The 24905-nt window shown below is 38.3% G+C and overlaps 1 protein-coding gene across 1 annotated transcript in view; it reads left to right on the top strand.

Annotated features, from left to right (window-relative positions):
• The window catches only part of Wasl (WASP like actin nucleation promoting factor), a 49891-nt gene extending 30165 nt beyond the window's left edge, over positions 1 to 19726 (top strand). Inside the window, exons 5-11 of the mRNA XM_055608128.1 lie at positions 2341 to 2364; positions 6742 to 6910; positions 7908 to 7950; positions 8704 to 8857; positions 13508 to 14025; positions 14808 to 14916; positions 17213 to 19726. Coding sequence (XP_055464103.1) covers positions 2341 to 2364; positions 6742 to 6910; positions 7908 to 7950; positions 8704 to 8857; positions 13508 to 14025; positions 14808 to 14916; positions 17213 to 17274 — 1079 coding nt within the window. The 3' untranslated portion in view covers positions 17275 to 19726. The remainder of the gene's footprint in view (positions 1 to 2340; positions 2365 to 6741; positions 6911 to 7907; positions 7951 to 8703; positions 8858 to 13507; positions 14026 to 14807; positions 14917 to 17212) is intronic.
• The last annotated feature ends 5179 nt before the right edge of the window (positions 19727 to 24905 follow it).

The raw sequence follows: 24905 nt of genomic DNA, 5'->3' as shown, positions 1-24905 counted from the left end.
TGTGTGTGTGTGTGTGTGTGTGTGTGTGTGTGTGTGTGTGTGTGTGTCTGGTCTGTCTGTCTGCATATTTGTGCTCAGGTGCACCTGGTATATAGAGGCATGGAAATGGTATCTTTGAGTTTTTTCCTTGATCACTTTCTCCTTCATTAGTCAGGGCCTCTGGCTAAACCTTGAGCTGGTAAGTCCAGCTAGCCTTCTTATTCTGGGGCTCCCCTGTCTCTGCCATCTGCAAAGCTTTTTCATGAATTCTGGAATCCTCACACTTGCCACGCAAGCACAGCATCCCTGAATCTTCTCTCGGGCCTTCAGTGTTGGTTTTAGTGACATTTTATGATGGTCATCTAGTAGAGCTTTGGGAAAACCTTTAGCAGAATAAATGGCATTTTGATGTGAAAAAATCAAAAGCACTTGTTAAAAGTAATTTATTTGAAACCCATAGGTAAGTTCAGGATGCGTTTTACCTAGGATAGGAATTCTGCATATAGTGGCTGTCTAAACTTTAGGTAAAGGATTTCAGCCACACAGAGAACATGGCCTTAGGGATACAGCCATGTTGTTAACTGTTTCTAGCTCTCGTACCAAGTCAAACCCTGTCTCCTCTGTTACCTTAGTCACACGGGTCTAGCTTGTACCAGTAGATTAATCTGTTTTCTCTCCTTCACTGCTTGCCATTTGTAGCCCTTACCTCACACTCTCTCAGGCTTTCTCTTTAGTCTTGCTGGGTCCATGTTTGAAGTAGTTTTATGATACAGTTTTAGATTAGTCGTCTTGAGTACTGTACTTGCAGTTCAGCAGCTTGCATGGTTTTCAGTGTATAAAAGACTTGAGCACGGCACATTGTAGTGTGAGCAGGCCAGTGATACTGAGACATGGCCGCACAGCAAACACACTGTTCTGTTAATACGATCAGCAAGTGTCGCGCAGGAGCCTCCGATTCTGTCCTGTTCAACCTGCTTTTTTTTTTTTTTTTTTAACTTAAGTGCCTTCCAACCAAGGATATATGTTTTCCAAGTTTGCTCTTAAAACTTGCATTTTAAACCTCTTATTCATCTCAGTAGAGTTTATATTTAAGTAAACACCATTCTGCATGCAGAGATGTCACTATGAAAATAAAGAGTCACAGTATAGAAACAGCTTTCCTTAAATGATCAAATTATTGCTTCATTTGATCATGAGATGGAATATTATATCTTTGTTTCCCGTTGGTAGGATTTTTAATTTGTCTACCAATTGAATCTTACTGATAAGGCTTGTTATTATTTATAAGCTAATTATTTTACTACATTAGTCATTGATATTTCTCTTAAAATTTCGAAAAAGTTAGAAAAATATGTAAAGATTATAATTGTTTAAAAGTCTTTAAACACAGCCAGTCATGGTGGTGCATGCCTGTAACCTTGGCTCTTGAGAGGCAGATGCAGGGTAATTGTCCATGAATTTTGGCCAGCCTGGCCTACATAGCAATTTCTGGGTCAGCCAGTGCTGTCTATCAAGATCCTGCCTCCAACAAACAAAAAAATTGTTGAAGTGTACTTTTTTTTTGGGGGGGGGGGATGAGGATCTCTGTTTTCTTCATTATTTGGCTATATCATTTTAGAGCTCATATGTATATGTATGTATGTATTATGTATACATGTATATGTATGTACATGTATACCCCTCAAAGTCCCTCCGTTTCAGCTGTCTCTCTCCATGTTCCCTCCCACTACACTACCCTTCCTATTCCCACTTGATCCTCCTAGAAAATCCCACTCATAAAAATTTATTTTATTTTCCTTTCCTAATGAGATCGCTGTTCCCTCTAGTCCCTTGCTCTATACCTACCCTGTGTGGTTCTGTATGTACATTGTAGCTTGGCTGTCATTGGCTTCACAGCTAATACCCACCTATCACTAGTTTCCCAGCCTGCTGTCCATTTCTTCCCCTGTTGTCTCTTTGCACACAACACTGAGACTAGACGTGGAGTGTAGACTTTTCATGTCACTTGTCCTCCCACCGGAAAGCTTTCTGTACGTGCTAAGTAAACTGCGGCTCACAGCCTTCCACCCGAGCACCAGCATGATGAGCCCCTGCGGTGTTGACTGGCTTCCCCGTGCACTCCTCTCCAGTCCTCATGGCATCCCCGCACTGAGCTTAAGCTTTTGAATGCGGTTTTTCTTTTACTTGGATATCTACATTATTTCTGATTTTCAGAAAGATTCCTTAAACAGCTGCACATCACCTCAAAAGTAAGGGTTTAGATAAAGTCTGTTACAAAGATTTTCTTTTCATTAGGTATATAGTCTGTTTTTAAAATGTATTTTGTGTATAATTAATGCTGTTTTTTTTTTATTCTAACAGAAAAAAGACGAGATGGTCAAAATGGTAAGCTTTTGGTGATTATTGACCAAAAATAAATAAATAAAGTCTCAAATTATAGTTTAATTATTGTAGAAATGTATAGCATGAATTAATACTTAACAGTTATGATCGAATACGATAGTCTAAGTTCTTATTTTCATCTTATAGAATGATAGGCAAAACTTAGAAATTTACTGTTCTTAATTTGTTTCCTCTCATAAAGTGAAAGCATAGTGTGAATGTGGGAATTATTCTGTTTTCTTTTCCCAAATTCATTGTTTAGAAACTGCATGCTCTTAGGGCATTCTTAAAGATATTGCATTTATTTGGTATATGTGTTTATTTCTTTTCAAGTTTTTTTTTTCCATTTTAAAACACTTCACAACATAATATTTAATATTTGTCATGTATTATGTAACACACTTTGTTAAATGAACATTTACTTGTGAAAGTGTGTTTAGTATTAACTGTAGTTGCATATAGCCTGCTTGAGTTTGGCAGTGAACTCTTAAATGTGATGATAATTATTCTTCTCTGCATCATCATGCTCCATGTTTTTTTCTCTGGAGATAGGCTCCATTGCTTTCATTACATTTTAATGTGAACCTTAAAAGTAAAATCCTATTGCTCAGGAATCTTATGAAAGAAGGGGGAGATGAAAGACCTGGAGGGGACAGGAGCGCCACAAGGAGAGCAACGGAACTAAAAAATCTGGGCCCAGGAGTTTTGTGTGTGTGTTGTTGTTTTTTTGTTTTTGTTTTTTGAGACTGATACTCCAACCAAGGAGCATTCATGGAGATAACCTAGAACCCCTGCACAGATATAGCCCAGGCTGCATCAGTCTCCCAAGTGGGTGTCCTAGTAAGGGGAACAGGGACTGTCTCTGACATAAACTCAATACCTGGCTCTTTGATCACCTCACCCTTAGTGGGGAGCAGCCTTACCAGGCCACAGAGGAAGACTTTGCAGCCAGCCAGTCCTGATGGGACCTGAAAGGCTAGGGTCAGATGGAAGTGGGGGAGGACCTCCCTTATCAGTGGACTAACTGCTGTTTTTTAAATGCTTCCTAAATCTTTCCTTCAGAACTTAGATTATTCGGGGAAATTTGTTTAACACTTAATATAGGATGACCGTTAGTGATTATTGAGGTCTGTGTTCTTTATACAAGTAGATTACCTTTTAATTTTGTTCTTAAATCTATTTTCCAGATACAAAACATAGACCAAAGATAGATGTATTAATTTTATTTTTTTAACCTTTTAAAAATTTCAGTGGGCAATTGCCTTCAGTATTGTTTACTCTGTACCAAAGTTTGACACAGTTTGCCTTTTGCATAGGAATATTACTAATAATAGCTGCTGTGGAATATAAAAGATAATCAAATGCTTAGCATAATGATCAATAAATTAATTATCATAACAATAATAACAGTAATAATGAAGGAGGGCCCAGTTAATTATCATTTACCACCTGCCAGGCATTATTCAATGTCTTTTGAAGTAGCTCCTGTTTTCTCCCCTGAAATAGATGAAAAATAGGAATATATAAGTAACTTGCACTGTTAATATTGGGGAAAACTTCTTTCCCAAGTGACCTGACTCAAGAGTTGGCATAATCACTGTAATGTTAAAATGATTTTGAAAGAGAAACCTAGTCCTAAAACAGAGTAAATAACACATCTCAAGATAGGAAGGTGGTATGTGGCTGCAACAAAAAACAAACAAACAAACAAAAAAAACCCAGCTGAATCATGGGTTGTTCATCTGTGAACCTTTAATACAGTTTAGAGGTTTTTCCTGATAAGTGCCAGTATTTTAATTTGGGAAGGGGGGTTATTATATTGAATACTAGTTGTAAAGTCCTTGTAGGGGTACCATCTAATTTTGTAGAAAATTACTTGAAATATTAAAATAATAGATTCATGAACCGTAGTTTAAAATTTCTGGAAACATTTTATTTCAGCGTGCACAACATGTGTTGTCATCAGACCCCTAATTGCTGTGAATACATACAATTTTAATATTCCTACTGAGTTGCTCATAATTTTCTTATCTTTCTTGGATTGTTCTTGGTTTTGGTTCGTTGGGTGGGTGGTTTTATTAAGACAGAATCTTTGCACAGCCCTGACTGTTCTGGAACTCACAGTCTAGACCAGGCTGGCCTTGAACTCACAGAGATTCTCCTGCCTCTGCCTCCTGAATGCTGGGGTTAAAGGTACTCTTGGTTTTTAATTCCTGAGTATATAGTTTTGGCCTTTTGGTCTAATAGTCCTAACTTGTTTTCATTAAATAAATGGGAAAGTTTGTTTGTTTGTTTTGTTGTGTTGTTAAAGGGAAAAATGCTGCCAGTATTGCCAATGCATTCATACTTTCCAATTTATAAAAATATTTAAATGTACCGATATATCACATATATGATAGTGAGTGATGAGATACATTATGGGAGTTTTAAGACAGCAAGTTTTGCTCTCTCCATGGTGTGGAGAGCAGTAGCTTTGATGCATATTTGTACTGAATTTTGATGTGTCACCACTAGATGGCAGTGGACACCTTAACCATGGTTTGCTCTGACTGCTGGCACTCTCAGGTCCTCATGTGTTAGTGTATGAAACCTTTTCAATATGTAACTGTTGTAGGTGGCAATTAAAATTTACTATGGGTTTATCTTCTAGTAACGCTGCTGTTAATCCTCAGCAGCTAACCAAATCACCACACAGAGACTGGGTTTTTAGTTAATCTAGAACACAATGCTGGGCAATATTTACTCCCTCCTAAACCTCCAAGCCCTCAGTTTCCTAACATTTAGATTTCCCACATTATACTTGCTTCTTGTGAAATCTTAGGTCTGGTTCATGCTCCAAGTCCTCCAAGCTCTCTCCTCTGGCTCTGCTCTCCTCGTCTCCTCTCTTCAAGCTCCTCCTCCTTCTTGCCCCTTCCTGTTCTCTAGCTCCTCCCCTCTTTCCTGTCCTCTGGCTCCTCCCCTTGCACAACATTGTATCTAGTTGCTTTATTTGTGTCCTGTTTACACAAGAGTGAGTATCACAATGCAATATCCAGATTGAAACCAGAGAGTTGGGGGTGGGGAAATCAGCATTTGAATTAACAAGGGTAAGGCATATACATTTTAAAAGAACATTATACCAACATTTTCAATATGTAACTATTAAAAAGACACTTTATTTAGAAGTTATATATATTCCTAAAATGTAATTTAGTTTTCTGCCTCAGTAGGCCTCTCTGCCACCTGTTTCTCAACTCTTACCTTAGTATAGTTCTCTGTTCTCATTATAACTAAATGGAAACTTGAGTTACTTTAGATTACAGAGTGAGAGGTAGAGTCCAGGACCATCATGGTGAGGAGCATGGCAGCCAGTGGGCCAGCAGGGTGCTGGAGCAGTAGCAGAAAGTTTACTTCTGGATCCAGAAGCAAGAGGCAAAGAGAGAGCTGACTGGGAATGACAAGGGCTTCTGAAACCTCAAAGCTCTCCAATGACCACACCTCCTACTCCTTCCCAAACAGTTCCACCAACTGGAGGCCTTTGTATTCAAACATGTAAGCCAGTGGGGACCGTTTTCATTCAAACCAACTCACCAGACTCAAGCTTTGATTCTTCTTTATAACTAGTGATATTTTGATATATTTTGAAAATTGTTGTTAGTGTAATGAATTCAAAGGAAACTTGGTCTTAGAGGTTTTGTCAGAGAATTACATATTACAATGGGATGTTTAAAAAACGTGTTGACTTTAAGTTTGGGAACTCATAAGAATTTTTAAATTGAATGTGTTGTACTGAGACTTTTATTTCTTTAGATAATCTTTGTGAATCATACACAAGTGTGGGCATCATTTATATAACTCCTAAAGAAATTACTGACATTCTCTGAAGGTCCCTAGGTACTTCTACCATTAGATCTTTGCAAGAGTTCTGAGTGTTAGAATTTCTTCTACTTTAAGTATTTGAGCCTTGTGCCTTCTGGTAGCCAACATATATATATATATATATATATATAATATATATACACCGGTCCTTGACTCTTCCAGTTTGGGGTAGGGGACAGGGTGGTAGTAAAACATTTTTTTAAGGGTTTTTTGTTTGTTTGTTTTTTGTTTTTTGGGGTTTTTTTTGTAAATAAGGTTGAAACAAAGAAGACAAGGTTAAGGATTTCATCACTTTCTTTATAACTGTTGTTTTGTGTTGTATATATCATTTTACCAGCATTACAGTAAAAAAAAGAAATTTAAGGGACCAGGTTAATTAAATTTTATAGACATTAATGTATTTCATGAGTTTTAAGATAAAATAAGTAGGCATAAGTTACATAAAATACAGCAAATTATAAATTATTCTACAAACTTCTCTTAAATTATATGTCTCTCATACAAATTTGGCTCTTTTTGTAGGTCCCAATCTACCTATGGCTACAGTTGACATAAAAAATCCAGAAATCACAACAAATAGGTTTTATGGTTCACAAGTCAACAACATCTCCCACACCAAAGAAAAGAAGAAAGGAAAAGCTAAAAAGAAAAGATTAACCAAGGCAGATATTGGAACACCAAGTAATTTCCAGTAAGGCTCTTTTTCTGTGCTATCTTCACTTAAAAAGTAACAAAGACTGATCTTGCTGTATTGTCTAGGCTGGCCTTGAATTTACAGAGTAGTACCTGGGATTACAGGTGTGTACTACCACACCCAAATTGATCCTCATTCTTTTATGTAAAGAATGCTTTTGATTTTGGTTTGGGAGGTACTATGTAATAATCGCTTTTCTGTTGCTGGGGTAGACTATTCCAATAAAAAGCAACTTTGAGGAAAGTTTATTTTGGTTTACTTTTCCAGAGGGGAGGTCAGCCATCCTGATGGAGAAGCATTACTACAGGAGTGTTGGACCAGCTGGGCATTTGGGATGAGAGAGCAGGGCCAGGCTATAAACCTCAGTCTTGTCACCAGTGGTAAACTCCTGTAGCAAGGCTCCACCTCATAAAGGGTCTGCAGCCTCTCATATGACATCATCAGCTCGGGACAGTGTTCAGATACACGAGCCTTTGGGGGACATTTAACATTCAAAATACAGCAGGAAGGATGTGTACATTCATCAGGTTTTTTAAATTTCTGTTGTACACAGAAAGAACAGATGAGGAAAAAGTGAGAAGGATCTCCGAAGGAGCAGGCTTTCAGAAAAAATACCCACATCGTCTGATTTTAATAATTAGATATATCTCAGTAGTGTTTATATTACTTGCTTCTTGAAACACTGTGGATTTTTTGTGTTGCCCAAGCTGGCCTAGAATTCCAAGTGTCCAGGTGTGTGTGTACTACCAAGCCAGGCTTGTGCCATGAATCTGGCAGTTTACTTTTCAACTCATCTGAAAAGAAAAATTAGATGTCATTTTTTTAAATTCAACTAGTTGTTGAACATAATGTTTTTTCACTTTGATGTATAAATAGAATGGAAGATGTCTGCAAGAAATGTATAGAAGCAAAAGAAATTGGGCTGTATATAACAGACTTCAGGTATTTAGGCACTGTATGCATTACTTTTCTAATTTTTCTGTTTTTCTATTAGGCACATTGGACATGTTGGATGGGATCCAAATACGGGTTTTGACGTGAGTATATTTTTAAGTTGTATTTCCTATCGCTCAAATACATAGGAATGCTATGGCTTATCCTTGGATTTTTATTTATAGTTTTAAAACCATTTTACAGCTCATAAACAGTTTTAAATTATATAACCATTTTAAACCTAGTATATAGTGCTGCTGAGGTTTGAATTCATAGTAATCTGTCACAGTTGCTAAGTCTCTTAAGACAAAATGTTTGTTTTCCTTGATTTTGTGCTTTGAATGCAAAAAAAATAATTTAAGTAATAATTTCAGGAGAATATGTATCATATTATTGGAAAAAATAGTATAATTAAATTCTGAGTATCCTGTTACAGAATTATCCTGTTTGTTTCTAAACTGATTATTCTTTGAGGCATTATCATTACTCATTTGATTAGCACTGATAGCACAAAGAGGTTTTTGCCCTCAAATTTTCAAACTTTCTGTGTAATTCAGGATTAAAGCTAAATCTTACTTAGGACAAGTTGGAATAGATGAACACAAGGTCTAGTCTTGAGTGGGTTAATAAAAATAGAAATAGGATGCCCTTTTTGAAGGCATAGAAGAGATGAGATAAAATAGAATATCTCTTGTTTGTATCTCTTAATAAAAATATTTAGTGTTAGCATTTAAATTACATAACCATTCTAAAAGTCTGTGAATCTTAACTTCAGAAGGACATAAGTAAATTTTAAGTTTTGTCGTGTTTGTGTTGGAACAGAATTGCCTACTTAGAAGTTGTCCTATCTTTTGTAGCTAAATAATTTGGATCCAGAATTGAAGAATCTTTTTGATATGTGTGGGATCTCTGAGGCCCAGCTTAAAGACAGAGAAACATCAAAAGTTATTTATGACTTTATTGAGAAAACAGGAGGTGTAGAAGCTGTTAAGAATGAACTCCGAAGGCAAGGTAACTTTTAGTCTATTTTGGCACGTGGCTATTTTTTCTTTTGAATTTTCTAAGATTAGCTTTATGGTGGGCAACTATGCGCCCCTCCTTGAACAGAATGTTAAATTTATGGATGGCAAATTTGACGCAGTGTCACTACATCCTACATTATTTTGGTACTAACAAAAGCGAGCGAGGCGTGATAGGTTGACCTTTAATCCTAGCGCTCCAGAGGCCGAGCCGGCAGATTCCTGTGAGGAGTCTCCTTGGGGTTCAAGGGATACGTAGATAACTACATAGTGAGACCCTCTCTTTAAAACAAAGAGATGACGGGCTGGAGAGATGGCTCAGTACTGCCTGTTCCTCCAGAGGTCCTGAGTTCAATTCCCAGCAACCACATGGTGTCTCACAACAACCATCTATACTGAATCTGATGCCCTCTTCTGACATGCAGGCACATATGCAGAAAGAGTGCTCACATATAAAATAAATAAATAAATAAATAAAATTTTAAGGAGCAGGCAAAAACTTAACATTATTATTGGTATAAAAGGCACCATATAATCTGTAATAAAAACGTTTTCAGAATATAAATTAAAATTATGTAAAATCTTTCATTTTTGAAATAATTCTTTCTGCTAGAGTGTAATACTTTCTCTTGGCAACCTTGATGTGGGTAGTTTATAGGGCTTTGTGATTTGGTAGCTCCCCAACACTTAGGACAGTCGGGGGCAAAGCGGATTGGTAACCTTGGCAGTCACAGTCAGTACTTTGCACTGTCCGCACTTGGAACCCAGTTTCCCTACTCCGTGCTCACACCAGTGTAGCTGAGGTAGAGCTCCAGTTCAAGTCTTGAATCTATCATTTGAAAATGGGTATTTAGCTTACCCTTGTCTGCTTTGAACTGCTGACTCTCACTTGATCTTTGATTGAAAATGTTCATAGTAACGTCTCACAGTCTTTATAGCTTAAGGTGGAAGCAAACAGGTCATATTGCTGCTGTCTACGCAGCTAGCTCAATAGAAACTAGCATGGAGCTAATTTATCTTACTAGCAGACAAATTATACTTGAAATAGTGTAGATTTTAAAACATACTGTGCTACAGTGTCATTTTACAAGCTGTACAATGTTTACTGGTATGTCCAGGTACAGGAAGGTCTTGAGGATGTCTCTGCCTTGCCACTGGTGCTCAGGGCTGTTCAGCTCTGTTAGTAAGTGTGCAAGTTGTTTTTTGTGCCTAAAGAAAAGTGGATCATACTAATTGAACTTTTTTTTGTTTAACTTTGCTATAGCTATCTTAAAGACAGTTGGGCAAGGCTTTTCCTTAAATTGAGTTACCCTAAAAACAAAGTCACAGACTTTGAAAATTATGTTGGCACCAAATGTCAAATTTAAAAAAAAAAAAAAATTATATTTCAAAAACCAGACCTTTTCAGTGTGGAACCTATTATACATCAAAAGATGATTTTATGTAAAATGTTTTTGTTTTTGTTTTTGTTTTTTAATATTAATCACAGGTTATTTACTTTGTATTCCAGCTGTAGCCCCCTCCCTCATTTCTTCACAATCCCACCCTCCCTCTCTCATCTCCTCCCTATCCCTTTCCAAGTCCACTTAAGGGAGGTCCTCCTCCCCTTCCATCTGACCCTAGTTTATTAGGAATCTTCAGGACTGGCTGCAATGTCCTCCTCTGTGGCCTAGCAAGGGGAGGGGCGAGGTAAAGAAGATGTTTTTTAAAAAGAAGATTTTATTTGTAATTATGGATTTGTTTATGGGGGTTGGATATTATGTGCTTCTCTATGGAGGTCAGTTATGCCTGGTGCAGTGCTTGCAGAGCCAGAAGAGGACATTGGTCCATCATGGGTTAGGAACTAAGCTGGGTTCCTCTTAGCAGTTAATGCTCTTAGCAGTGAGCCATCTCTCCAGCCCAGATATATATATGTATGTATATTTTTTTTAATTAAGAGCAAAAAGGTAAATTAACGGCTTATTTTTTTCTAATTAACATTTTTTTTTCTAGAGACAACACATGTAAATTAATGGAGACGTTAATGAAATTTGTCTTGCTTGAATTAAATCTTAAGTCATTTATTTTATAAAGTCATGGGATCAGATTTATAAAGGCAAATGTGTGATTTCCATCGTATCTTTATGTGTAGCTTGTAGGTATTTAGTCTGTTAACTTGTAACAATCTGTTCTTCAGGTCCACCACAGTGGAGCGGTATGTAGAACAGCGTTTGAACCAGTGCTCTGAATTTTGCATGATTTGCTGTGTTGATTTTAGAGTAGCTAGACTTCTTAAGTCCAGCCTTCAACAACTAATGTTTTGACCAAAAAGATTTTTGTTTGTTTGTTGGGTTTTGGTTTTGTTTTGTTTTGATTTTGATTTTTTGAGACAGGGTTTCTCTGTGTAGTCTTGGCTGTCCTGGAACTTGCTCTGTAGACCAGGCTGGCCGAACTCATAAAAATCTGCCTGCCTCTCTCTCAGGAGTGCTGGGATTAAAGACATGCACCACCACCACCTGGCCTGAATTAATAATTTTCAAATGTGTCAGCCTTTTTCTGTGCATGAACACAAGGATTTTTTTCCCTCCTATGAGATTCCACATTCTTGTAGATTAATCAAGGGTATTTATATATGTATTGTATATTGGATCTGTATTGAAAGTATCTATTTTTGTAACATTCATGTTTTCCTCTTCGTTACTTTTTAAAAAAAAAATTGAAAAATAACAATTGCCATTTCCTTGTGGTGTTTGTGGGTGACTCTTAAAGTTTCTCACACTGGTGCCTGAGTGCCTAGCATCTTGGTGCATCTGTCCTAACCACGTGACAGCTGTCTTTACTCTTCTCTGCTAATTCTTTCACCTCTGTCCCTGTGGTGTGGTGTGTTTCTGTGTTCGATAGAATAGAGATAGTACAAAGTAAGGATTGGAAATACATTATTTAAAAAAAAAAAAAAAAAGCAGTGAAGTTTGCTGTCAGACCTCGCAGGCAAGAACACTCGCAGGCAGGAACACTCAGAGGACTCGGGTTTGATTCCCAGCTCCCCCATGGCACCTTACAGCTGTAACGGTAGTTCTGGCTTCCATGGGCGCTCATGGTGTACTGCGTACACACAGGTGGAACACTTAATGTAGATGAAACAAAATAAATACATATTTAAAAATAATGGAAGTGTCAGTAGTGTGAGAGCTCCTTTCCTCTTGTGCCAGGCAGATGCTCGTAACAGTGGCTTGAATAATGTTACTCAGTTCTCTGTACACTTTACATAGCTAAGTATCTAGGTATGCTTCTACGGTCCCTAAAAGTCAGCTTTTTTCTGATCAGTCTTTAAACAAATGGAGAAATGATGTAGGACTTAATGTTACATGGATTTGCTTATGTCATTGGTAAAAATCAGTCTCCAGAAATACAAGATTTACTCCTTAAAGAATTTACTATTTCCCAGTATATTCTGATATCTGTACTTTTGACTATTTTTCTTAATATGTCTTACATCCTCACTTAATGAGACTAAGGATAGAAGTGTGGCTATTGTGGTAGGGCTAAGTTTGTATTAATAACGTCAGTGTAATTCTGTAGTTTATAAAAAATCTGTCATTAATAATCAGTTCAGTTCTAAATAAGTAATTGAACACTTAACCAAACAACCATCCTCTCTTGATACCATGTCTAGAACTGCTGAGCAGTTTTTGGTGATGTAAAACACTGTATTACAAAGTAGAAGGACATGTAAAGTAGACAATGGAACTTTACGTTTCAAAGAGAAAGTTTTATGTTTAGGTTTAACTAATTAATGTTAATTTTAATCTTGCCACACTATAAAATTTGTATCTAAGTTTATTTTATACAAAATCTAAATGTATTTAATTCTAAAGGGAAGTCACTCAGTTACTATGAAAATGTAATTACAGTCAAAATATAAGATAAGGCTTACAGGCAGTGTTTAATTACATTGTTATATAAATAAAAAAGTGTATTTTCCTAAGTATTTTGGGGTTGGGGTGGGTGCTGGTGACCAACCGCAGGGCATGTTAGGCAGCTTTGCCAACGAGCTCTGACTTGGCTTTTACCCTTTGTGTAACGGCCTTCATGTGCATGCCATGCACAGCTGTGTGTGTATGTGCATGCCGACAGTCCAGAGGGAGATCAGAGCCTCTGGACTCCCAGGCTTGGGAGCGCAGCTTATTTATTCCCCCATGTTTTTCTTATCGCCCTCATAACTAGATTGTATTGTTTATTGACAGCAGGAAGGTAATTTTTTTTTTATTTCATTTTATTTATTTATTTTAGGCAGGGTTTCTCTGTGTAGCCCTGGCTCTCCTGGACTCATTTTGTAAACTCAGATCCACCTACCTTAGCCTCCCCAAGTGCTGGAATTACAGGCATGCACCATGGTGCCAGGCTTCAGGAAGGTGTTTTTTGTTGTTGTTGTTGTTGTTGTTTGTTTTTTGGGAGGTTTTTTGTTTTGTTTTGTTTTTAATTTATAAAGATTTTTTGTTGTTTTTAAGCTCAATATTTGTTTCCAAATAAAATTGGAAGATAGCACCTGTAAATAGATTGCAGAGCTTTGCTCTTTGTTTTGTACTGAGTTTGTGTGTGTTAAAGTAAATTGCTTTATTAATGTGTTTATGCTTTTATTTTTTTTTCTCTGCTCTTATTTCAGCACCACCACCTCCTCCACCCTCAAGGGGAGGACCTCCTCCTCCTCCTCCCCCTCCTCATAGCTCAGGTCCTCCTCCCCCGCCTGCCCGTGGAAGAGGGGCTCCTCCCCCACCACCTTCAAGAGCTCCCACTGCCGCACCTCCACCGCCGCCTCCTTCCAGGCCTGGTGTTGTTGTTCCTCCACCCCCTCCAAACAGGATGTACCCTCCCCCACCGCCAGCGCTGCCCTCTTCAGCACCTGCAGGCCCACCACCACCTCCACCGCTGTCTGTGGCAGGGTCCACAGCACCACCGCCTCCTCCTCCCCCTCCGCCTCCACCAGGCCCTCCCCCTCCCCCTGGCCTGCCTTCTGATGGTGACCATCAAGTTCCAGCTCCTTCAGGAAACAAAGCAGCTCTTTTGGATCAAATTAGAGAGGGTGCTCAGCTAAAAAAAGTGGAGCAGAATAGTCGGCCGGTGTCCTGCTCAGGAAGGGATGCTCTTTTAGACCAGATACGACAGGGCATTCAGTTGAAATCTGTAAGTAATGTCTTCTTTTAATTTTGAACGTTTTTAGTGTTGTGGGCTTTTACCATAGCTCATTATAAGGTGTCTACCTTAGAAGCTTATTCTTTAACTTTTTATAATTTTTTAAATGGCTGTGTACAATGAAATGTACACATTTTGGGTGAATATCTGTAGGTGTGTAATCCATACTTAACATCAAATATAAAATATCTGTCACCATAGAAAGTTATCTTACACTTCCTCTCAGCAGTCACTGATCTGATTGCAACGTGCTATTTCTGTCTATTCTAAATTTCACATGGATGGATTCTTACAGTATGTTTGCGGTGAATTGTTGCATACTTTAAATAAAAGATACTTTAAAGAACCTACTAAACTAAGGGGAATTTAAAGTAGCCCTGCTTAGAAGCAGTTGCAGTAATCATGGTAAGTCCAAGCAAGTAACTCTGAAAATGGAAGCATACTCTTAAACACTAAAGGTTTATATTTGAAATAAAAAATAAGAGTCCTTAGACAATTGAAAGAAATTCCAACTCTGAGAATTTACAGCAGTGATGGTGTGTAAGTTTGGATTCTCTGACTTCGAGAAAATAAGATTATTTAATCATCTTCTAAAGGCTAAAAACACTCCACCTTGCACTTCAGTTACAGATAAGCTATCTCACCTTGCAGTATGTGGGCTAGAGATCAGAGCTCAGGTCCTAATGCTTACAGGGCAAGTACTCTGCCCCCTGCAGCCACAGAGATTCTCTGCCAAGGATTTGTAATTGAACTGGATAATTTTTTCCTCCGAGGTGTCTGATGGCCAAGAGTCCACACCACCAACACCCGCACCCACTTCAGGAATTGTGGGTGCACTCATGGAAGTGATGCAGAAAAGGAGCAAAGCCATTCATTCCTCAGGTATTTTCCAATGATCTAAATGGCAGTGGGGATGCTTTCATATGACAGCTGAAGCTCTGCAGTTTGTTTGTTTTTGTAATTTTCTGTGTTACCATTTTCACTGCTAATTGAGCAGCTCACTGTTAACGAGTTTTACAGCATATTTAATCATATTGTTTCTTCAGTGGCTGATCTGACTAAAATTTTATAGGTATCAGGACACCATAGCCAAACATAAACTAGAAGAAAAACTGGATAAAAAATGATGAATTTCCCATATTGGGAAATGCTAATGGAATCAGCCGGACATGGTAGCACATTCCTTTAGTCCCAGAGCCTCTGGAGGCAGATAGATCTCTGTGCGTTTGAGGCCAGCCTGATCTACAAAGCTAGTTCAGGCTAACCAAGACTACACAGGGAAACCCTGTTTGGAAAAGAAAGAAAGGAAGGAAGGAGAAAATGCTAATAGAATCTTTGACAAGTGGACTCTAAACAAGGCATGAGATTGCGTATTCTGTTAATGAGAGCTATAGTAGCAAAGATAGCGTGCACTGGTACAAAAATGGACACCCTGACCAATAGGAAAAATAGAGGAGTTCAGAGATAAACACAGTGATGGACAGAAAGTGCACACTTGAAAAGGGACAGCCTGCTGCGGAAAGGTGCCGGCAAAACTGAATATGCACGTGCACAGGAGTGCATTCATCCTGCACAAAAATCAGTTAATACCAGATCAAAAGACCTTATTTTAAAACTTGGAATGCTGAGTGGTATGCTAGTGTTAATCCTAACACTGGGGAGGCAGAGCTCAGCAGATCTCTGAGTTCAAGGACAGCCGGTGCTACCCAGAGAAACCCTGTTTTACAAACAAAAAATTGGAATGCTAGAGAGAGGGGATTAGATTTCTTTTGCTTTTCTCTCCCCTCTGTTACTTTTCAGATTCTGATACTAATAATGAAATAGTTCCTTATAGGATCGTTGTCATACAGAGGAAGAGAAGATACTCTGTGCGTTTATCTGGTCTACATATTTAGTGTAATATGCTGGGTACTTTCTGGTTCTTTGTTGTTTTAAATATAAGTATTCAGTAGTGTCACTTATAAACTTGGCCTTCTTAGATTTTGTGAGGTGTAGGTATGGAGAAACTGATAGAATGTGGACCTGAGCTTGTAGAATTGGATGACATCAAACCCTGAATTCATTCAGAGAGTAATGACTGACTACCACTAAACAGTACTTCTGTGCTGTGGATCCTCTGATACATAACAAACCAATTTTCCTCTGATACATAACAAACCAATTTTTAGCCTTTGTGGAGCTTGTATTCTAGTATGAAGATATAAATTCAGTCTAAGAAACTGAGGTAGTAGAATTATGAGGAAAGGGAAATGGAATAGACAGTTATTGATTCTGGAGTAGGGTTACACAGAATGGTCAGGAAAAGCATCTTTCATGAGGTGCTTTCTCGTTGGGTGATGAGACAGCCAGAAGGAGGAAAGAGCTACTTCAGATGCTGGAATGTGAAGGAAAAGTTTAAAGAGAGTGAGGGACGGAACTGCAAATGATTGTGCTAGAGATGGTGAGTGGAAACAGAGAAGTAGGAAGACCTAGGAGAGCAGAAGGGCTGCGCAAGTCACGTGGTGGTTCAGAGGGAGCTCAGAGTGCTCCCGGGCAGCAGTAGGCAGCCTCGGAGACCTTTAAGAGGAAGAAGGTGACATTTTAAATGTAGAGTTTGAGTATCCCTCCTTCTGCCTAAGGTGAATCTACTGGAGAACAGCAGTAATTGAGGCAAAACCTGACAGTAGGTATGCACTGTGGTAGAAAGGCAGAGACTTGATGGAGGAAGAGGAAAAATAAATCGTAAATGACTCATGCCTGCTCACCTGAAAGAATGATGATGTCACTAAGACAGGGCAGCTAGAGTCAAGGGAGAAAAGCAGATTGTGGGAAGAGAAAAAAACTTAAGTTCTGCTTTGCAAATTTATGTAAAGAATATGAAAGTAGTTGTGCTTAGCATGTAGACCCTAAGTGCTCAGCATCTGAACCCTAAGTTCAGAAACCCAAGTTTCAGACTGACCGAGATCTTTTTCACATAGGTACTGAGGGGCTAAAACCCAAATCTTGGATCTTCTGGTCTCATCTTTTTCACCATTTAGAGACTGTAGAATGATTTTATTGGATTAATTTTAAACTATCGTAGTAAGTAGATTTTAGAATTAAATGTATCGTTCAGGAGTTAGCTACTTGGAGAAGTGACCCGAAAATTATGCCATTTTATTTATGTGTGCTTAACTCTTGGTTTTGGGTTAATTTTTAGATGAAGATGAAGATGATGATGATGAAGAAGATTTTGAGGATGATGATGAGTGGGAAGACTGATCTATATATTATATATATATTTTTAAGGTGAAATACTAAACACTACTTTCTGTCTATTGATCTGTAAAATTATCATGTAAATGTTCTACCAATTTGCTGTATATTTTTGTTGCCTTTTTTTGCTTTTTTTTTTAAATTAATCTGTGCAATACCTCATTTAATCTGTAAAGGTTTGTTATAATCTTATAAAAAGCTACTCCCTGTTACTGTGTGCAAGTTTACAGCAGGATGCTCACGTGATTTGTGAATATTTTCATTCCATCAACAAGGGAGTTTAATTATGTGTGAGACTGACACAAACCTTAATGTAATTTAGTTAGAATGCCAGAAGGAGAACACTATTTTCATACCCTACTTTTTCTGTACCTAAATTTTCTTAATAAAATTTAGTATAGCACTACATTCTTTTTCAAGTGATGTAAACTTTAGTTTCTTTAGCCCCTTCCTTTTGAATATGATGCCACACATGAATGTTGAAGCGGATACATTGCACAATTCTCTAGACACCACTACACTAATGCAGGTTTTCAATAGTAGTAATATGTTTTGCTTAACATCACTACAGACATACTAATGCAAAGAACAGCAGCAGTGTTACCTGCTGTAGGTAAGCAGAGGTCTCTGCAGGCAGGAACCCTGATGAACCCTCACATACCTGTACATGACCAAGGTTACCTTAATGCTGTGACAATTGTGACAGGCTCTTTTTAGCAAGGAATTCAACACTTGGAATCAGTCCTCAAAATAGTTTAAGTTAACATTTTTGGATGTAGTTCCATGCATCCTAAACGATTGTTGTCGTGCCCGTATTTGGCTCAAAGTGGTATCAGAACAAGGCTAAAATGGAATGCATAAAATGGAATGGAACTATAAAAATTTTATAGTTATTGTATTCACAAATACCAATTGTAAAAGTCAGATTTTTTTTTTTTTTTTGGCAAAAGTATACATGAATGCTAAGTCTTGCATATACTATATGTTTTTACTTTGATGGTTTCTCAAGGTTTTTGTCAAATATCAGGTGTAGAGTTATATTTTTCTTAAGATGGTCCCAATTGCATATTTCTTAAAATACATAATTGATATGATAGACTTTTTTAAAATAAGCCTTTACAGCCTGAACAGTTGTTACACATACAACATGGTATGTTAAAATTAGGGTTTCCTTGCCTCGTTACAATTCACTAATCTGCCTAAAGGTGACCAGTTCACATTTACAGTAATAATTATCTTACCTACCTACTTTAAATAAATTTTAGGTAGACGATTATCTGATCTAAATACGAACATTTTTCTCACATTGAGTTGTATGCAGAATGTAGCTTCAAGTATATTCATTAGAGTCGCACTATCCAACTAAAAATTACGCTATCTAGAAGTATACCGACCAAATCTAGTATTGACATGGTCTTGACAGGCTGGACCTGTAAGATACGGTTTGAATTTTAACCAGTTTATCACATAAACTCTAGTGACCGTGCATCTAGTTACTGTCAGGAATAATTTAAAAGGTTTAGTCGCTGAAAGCAGTTAAATGGTCTAGTAAGATAGTTAAGTTATTCAAAGAATGTTGCCCTCCTTGCAAGAGTAATTAAAGCACATTGGAAAGATTCTCAATTTTGTGTTTCCTATAAAAACAGTTCGCTCTGCTGCTAGGAACCTTTCTCTGCTTTACTGTCATTTTCATGTGGCTTGAGCTCCGGTGAGACTGGTGTGGATGAGGCTGAACAACTACCCATAAAATTAGGAATTTGTGTAAATAGTAATTATTTTAAATAAGTAACATTGGGCTTTTGTATTTTTCTTTTTCACATTATAAAAATATTTTTAATTCCAAAAAATGTTTTTGAGATAATGCCAATTCTGATGTCCCTTACCTTTTGGTCATTTGATGTTTGACTGGGAGCTTATCTAGGAAGATTCTCAGTTCTTTGAGTTGGATATATACGGGGGCTGTATTATTTGCCAAAGGTAATTGAGTTTATTCTTTTTCATACAGAAAAGGGTTCTTTTTGTTGTTTTGCTTTTTATTTTTGTGTGAAGTCTAAATTACAGGAGCTGCGGGATTCAGTCCAGGCATGAAGACTAAATCCATTCTACTGAGTAAGGCATCAGGCATTTGTCTCAGCCCTCCACCGTCTTGCACTGTGGGTGGCACTCTTCCTGTGCAGCATCTGGAAGCCTCGTGGGTATATCCAGCTACGCGCTTGTCTGGTAGCCTTTGCGTTTAACAAACTAGCATGAGGCCTTTTATATCTAAATGCTATGTGATAGACAATTTCAGCTAGCCACATATTGTATTATGAAATTCATAAAGATTTTCAATCATTCAGTTCCATTTATCAACTGAAATTCTGCTTAGTATGTGAATTTTTTTTGAAATGTGTAGTAAATAAGATGTTGCACTGGTGGCAATTCATCAAGGAGCATAATAAAATTAATTTGACCCAAAGAGTGTAAAATAGTGTGTCTTATTTGTTTATTAAGACATTAAAACAAGTTTAAAATTTTAACTGTTGAGTCTAAGCCAAGCGTGCACAACAGTGCTGGGTAATGGTTGAGGTATCCCTGCGTGCCCTGAGAGGCAGCATATGCCATGAAGTAAACAGGGTGAGTAAAAGAATTCTGTAGCGTGTTTCCTGGGAGACCTGTTGGCTGCTCAGTGCCTGCTGTGAAGCCTGTGTGGTGCAGAGCCTCTGTGTGGAACATTAACAGTGCAAGCTCAGATTGCTGGACTTTCAAACCAGAAATGTTGAGGTCTTCCAGACTGGAGTGATCCTAGAGTCAGTAGGAGTTTTAATAAGTACCGAACATGGTTCGTGTGGGACATTTAATAGACAGTAGTAGATAGAGGTGATGCCCATTTAAACCGGAAGCTTAGTTGTTGATAAGTAGCGTGCTCTATTCCACTGACCCTGGCCCAACTGGGAGTCTCAAGTTGAAGCTGGCTTTGGATGTGCAGGATGCGGCAGAACGCTTTTCAAGAGCTTTGTTCTGTGAAAATTTTTTGTTGTACAAATGTGAACACTTAATGTATTAAACTGTTTGAAAAAGTTGTCACAGGAGCAGCATGCCTTAGAATTATCCTGTTCTGTTTTACTTATCTAGATGAAGATTGGACTCCTGAAGGACAAGTATACACACATTGAACAGTCCAACTGGAAATCCTTTACAGAAAAGTTGAAACATCTTACATTGCTTGCTACACGTCTCCACTCGACACCATTTTTCTCCCATTTTCTCTTGTCTTTTAACTCAGACTCAAATTGCTCAGAGCTGGAGCGGTGGCAGAGATTTAGAGCACTGGCTCTAACAGGCCCCAGGGTTCAGTTCCCAGCACCCACATGAAGGCTTACTGCTGTCTGTACTTCAGCCCTAGAGGATCCAACAAACTTTTCTGGCTTTCTCGGCACCTGGCTCCTGTGTGGCGCACAAACACACATAGCAGCAAAGTAGACACATAGAACTTAAAGAAAAGTTTTTTTAAGAAATTTAAATTTGAGAAGTCCGAGAAAGATACGCTCGCAGCTCATTACAGAAAAGATGGTATGAATGCTCTGGATTTGTAGAGGTTTGTGGCTACAAATTTCACCTTATCTACTGAGTGTTGATAGAAGCCACCAGCACCTGTGCCCGTCTCTGCCCCTAAAAGCTGAAGGAGTCAGCCTTTGCCTGTAACACATGGTAGACACTCAGCATGCCTTGCCCAGACATTTAGACATTGCAAGAGACTTAGGGGTTGAAATGAGTTTGAGCTTTTGATTGCACATCCAAATTATTTCATTAGTTTCTTTGTAGTCATTAATAGACAGTGTTTTTACTTAGACGTAAGTATTCTATAAACTCTTACACAACTTACCTGAAAGAAAAAATAGTTTGCAAAGTGAGTACCTGAATAATTTTTAACCAGCAGAGGTACTGTCAAAGACTGGGAGTTCTTCCAAGGAGCCCAGGAACAACATGGACATTTAAACCCAATGTCCTAGTTTTACTGAGAAAGGGGACGGTCTGCTTTGACTGCATGCACTTCAGGTTTATCAGAGAAAAAACGGAGAAGTAAAACAGCTTGTATTTGTCAGGCTGAAAGAAACAGGTGGCACAAAAGCGATTATTATGCAAAGTGTCTGCTGGGAAACAATGCTGATAATGTTTGGAGGTCTGTGGAACCCATTAGCCAGCAACTCAAAAAGAGGTAACCCATTGGTATAGTAGGCTTTTGGTTTGGGGCAGCGAATGGTGTCTATTTAGGGTACTGTTCCCCCCCCCCGCCCCCGCCTTTATAGCCTCCATTTAAGTTACTCGTGTATGTGTTAGGAAGCATCTCTAGCATGAGGTTTCCATATGGCTTTCTCAAAAGGCCATTAGTGTTATCCCTCCTCATTCTTCCCTCTACACTACCCTCCCATCTATCCTTCCTATTCCATTTCTCCCTTTCCTCCTTTTATAACATGGTGAACTAGTCAGTTTAATGGGAAGAAACAGACATGAGAAGTCATTTTCTATCGTATCCATATGTCTTCATAAGTTTCCAGGGGTCTGAAATACCTTTTAAACCAAAGACAAATTCACTTGAGTACATGTGTTAGTATCTCAGAGCCCTACAATAAAGCCATTAAAAATAATTAGTTACTTACTATATACTGAAAATAAACACTAGAATGAAATCTCTCCATGAACTAACCTTTATAATAGTGGTTCTTAACCTTCCTGATGCTGTGACACTTTATTATAGTTCCTCATGTTGTGGTGAGCCCAACCATAAAATTTTGTTGCTACTTTGTAACTATAATTTTGCTATTGTCACAAATCGTAATTATTTGATATGCAGCCCCTGTGAAAGGGTCATTTGACCCTCTGCCAAAGGGGTCATGACCCACAACTTGAAAACCATTACTCTGTAAGATTATGGTAGTAGAAAAAATTTCCTATGGCCATATATAGTACTAATCCATCTGAGGACCTTCTTTCTGTGTTTTTGGGGGAGGGGGGAAGCTTTGTTGAGACTAGGTCCCTTTATACCTGCAAAGAGATCCTCCTGCCTCTCCCTCCCAAAAACTGGGATTAAAGGCCTGTACCACTACACCCAGCCTATTGAGGAACCTTTTTAAAACTGTTTCTGATTCTTAACAGGTTTTAGTGATTTTGTGAATTAACTTGACCCAGGATTGGAGGTGTGCTCATGATCAAGAAAGAACAGAAAGACATTAATTGGTGAAGTCAGAACAGCTGACTGACACTAAATATTAGATGTACAAAGATAACTTTTGATTGTTCTCTTAACATCCTTGAGGTGGCATATGCTGGTTTTAGCTTTAATAAATGAAATTTTCAGAAGTTAAATAATAATGCAAAGGCAGATCTTAACTGCCTTATGACCTTGGCACAGGTGACATTAGCTATCAGTAATGATCTGGGTAAGAAATTAAAATGTTACTTCAGTACCTTTAGATGTATAAGCTTTGCTTTTTTCATGCTTTATAAATAGAAAGATCTGAGTGGAATGCTGTGTTCTGTTTTCAGAACAAAACAAAATGCAACAGAAAGGAAAATACGTTATAACCATGCAGCTAAGCCAAAGCCTCTTATGCAAACCCGAGGTCAGAATGGCCCAGAAGATATGACTGAATATAATGTTTACGTTTTAATTACTACTTTTAAATACTCTTCCTTGATTTGACTATCTCTGGCGTACATTCTCTCCTCTATCACAGTTAAAACATTTTTCCATTTGAAATATCAGATTAGGTAACTGTCGTTTGAGTAATCCCAAATGCCTAACAAGTGGTTGTGTAAGAATTACAAAGAATTTATTTGGAATTACCTCAAGGTCCTTCTTGTGAATTTAAAGTAAACCTTGACAGTATATCTTAAAATTTTCTTACTCATTTCATATTTCTTTAGCAACTAAGTGTCAGTTTTTACAAAGAGGTTTGGTTTCATCTGTTTTAACCAGCAATTATGTAATTTTACTTTAGTTTGTTATATTTCTTTTGGAGGTTGTAGGGGTTTGTTTGTTTGTTTGTTTTGGGGGGGGTGTTTTTGTTGTTTTGTTTTTGCAGTTTTCTTTAGGGCCATTCTCTATAGGAAGGTGACTGATCCAGCGTGGGTTTTGAGAGCTTGAAGTTGCAGTCAGGTGTTCTGAGTGAGGAGTTGCCAGGCTTCTTGGCAGCATGTAGAAAAGAAATGTTGATACTGCCTTGATTCTGTCCGTTATCGCCTGCAGGCTAAGCATCCCTCAACCGGGGCTGTGTCAGAAAAGCAGAAGCTGTATAAGGCTAAAGTAACTTACAAGAAGACAGTCACAAACAGGCATAAACAAAGTGGTTTTTCTCTGACTTTTCTCTTTTTAGTGTAATTTATTTTCCAACTCTTTATCTAGGTCAAGGACAGGTTTGGGCTTCTAGTTGAATCTTCTGGTTTCGAATGAGGATTCTTCTGTGATAAATTTACAAAGGACAACTTGCAAAATTGTAACCTAAAGTGACTCTAGACCATTTGTTGCTGTTTATATAACAGTGAGTAATGGGTCATCAGATTTCATTCAGGAAGAGAAATGTAGTACTCGTGCCAATGATGGCTTACGCTTAAGCTGAGGAGAGTGGATTGGAATGCTTCTCAATTGGGAGCCTAATTTTTAAAAATTTAAATATATGACTCCATAATTTTTATGTTGCCAAATGTTTACGGGGGGGGGGGGGTAATTACTCTACAGCTAATTGCACTGTTTTGGTTGGGAAAGAACTTGTCTAAAAAGCAGTGCACAGAAGCATCAGCCTTAGGTGCCAATTTGTTTAATCTCAAAACAAGGATTTAGAGGATACAGTAGCTTACCTCAGGGACAAGATTTTCACTTTCCGGTTGTAAGTACTTTCCTTTCTCTACTAGTGGAGCCTGCACAGCTTCCCAGCAGTATCCTGACCACTGCCCACCATCACACATGGGAACACTGTGTGATGTCACTGTGTGATGTCGGTGAGAAGGGGCCACCTGGCTGCTCCCCAATGGTACTCTCTTGAGAGAGAACTTAATGGCTGTCCATAGGCAGCCTGAGTTGGACTGAGACCAATCCTGTATGCTCATATTTCAACCATTATCTCTTTGAATCAGCATAACAGCTTTGAATTTGGGAGCTGAACATAACTAGCTTGCTTTCAAGTGGTACACAAGACTTGGCTGGCTGCTTTCCTTTTCATAGCATTCTCTAAAGCTAAGCTAACCTCCACTGTGAGGATCCAAGATGCTACAAGGAGCTCAAAGCCCTTTGCTCTTGAACCCAAACAGCGACAGACAGGTTTTGCTCTGGCCTTCATCTGCATCCCCATGCCTGTTGGTGGATGTCTTCCTAGAAGCAGACTGGGACCTGGGACTTGCTGTTCAACTGGCATGGCTGGCCAGCAAGGCTCAAGGGTCTTCCTGTTCCCCCTCTCAGTGCTGGGATGGCCACAGCAGGGTTTTGTGCAGGCTCCTGAGTACCAAACCGCATTCCCAACTGAACCATCCCCCAGCCCTGAAAAGTTCACTTAAACACCGACTTTTCATCAAACTGTCTTATTACACAACAAATAACATTAAATCTTGATATCTGGTCACCTACTATAACACACCCTAACTGAAATGTTACCCCACATCAT

Source organism: Psammomys obesus, unplaced genomic scaffold (assembly GCF_907164565.1).
Source record: "Psammomys obesus unplaced genomic scaffold, mPsaObe1.curated_primary_1811, whole genome shotgun sequence".
NCBI classification, from domain to species: domain Eukaryota; kingdom Metazoa; phylum Chordata; class Mammalia; order Rodentia; family Muridae; genus Psammomys; species Psammomys obesus.
The sequence above is the reverse complement of the archived record's forward strand: the minus strand, read 5'-3'. Positions and strand labels throughout refer to the sequence as shown.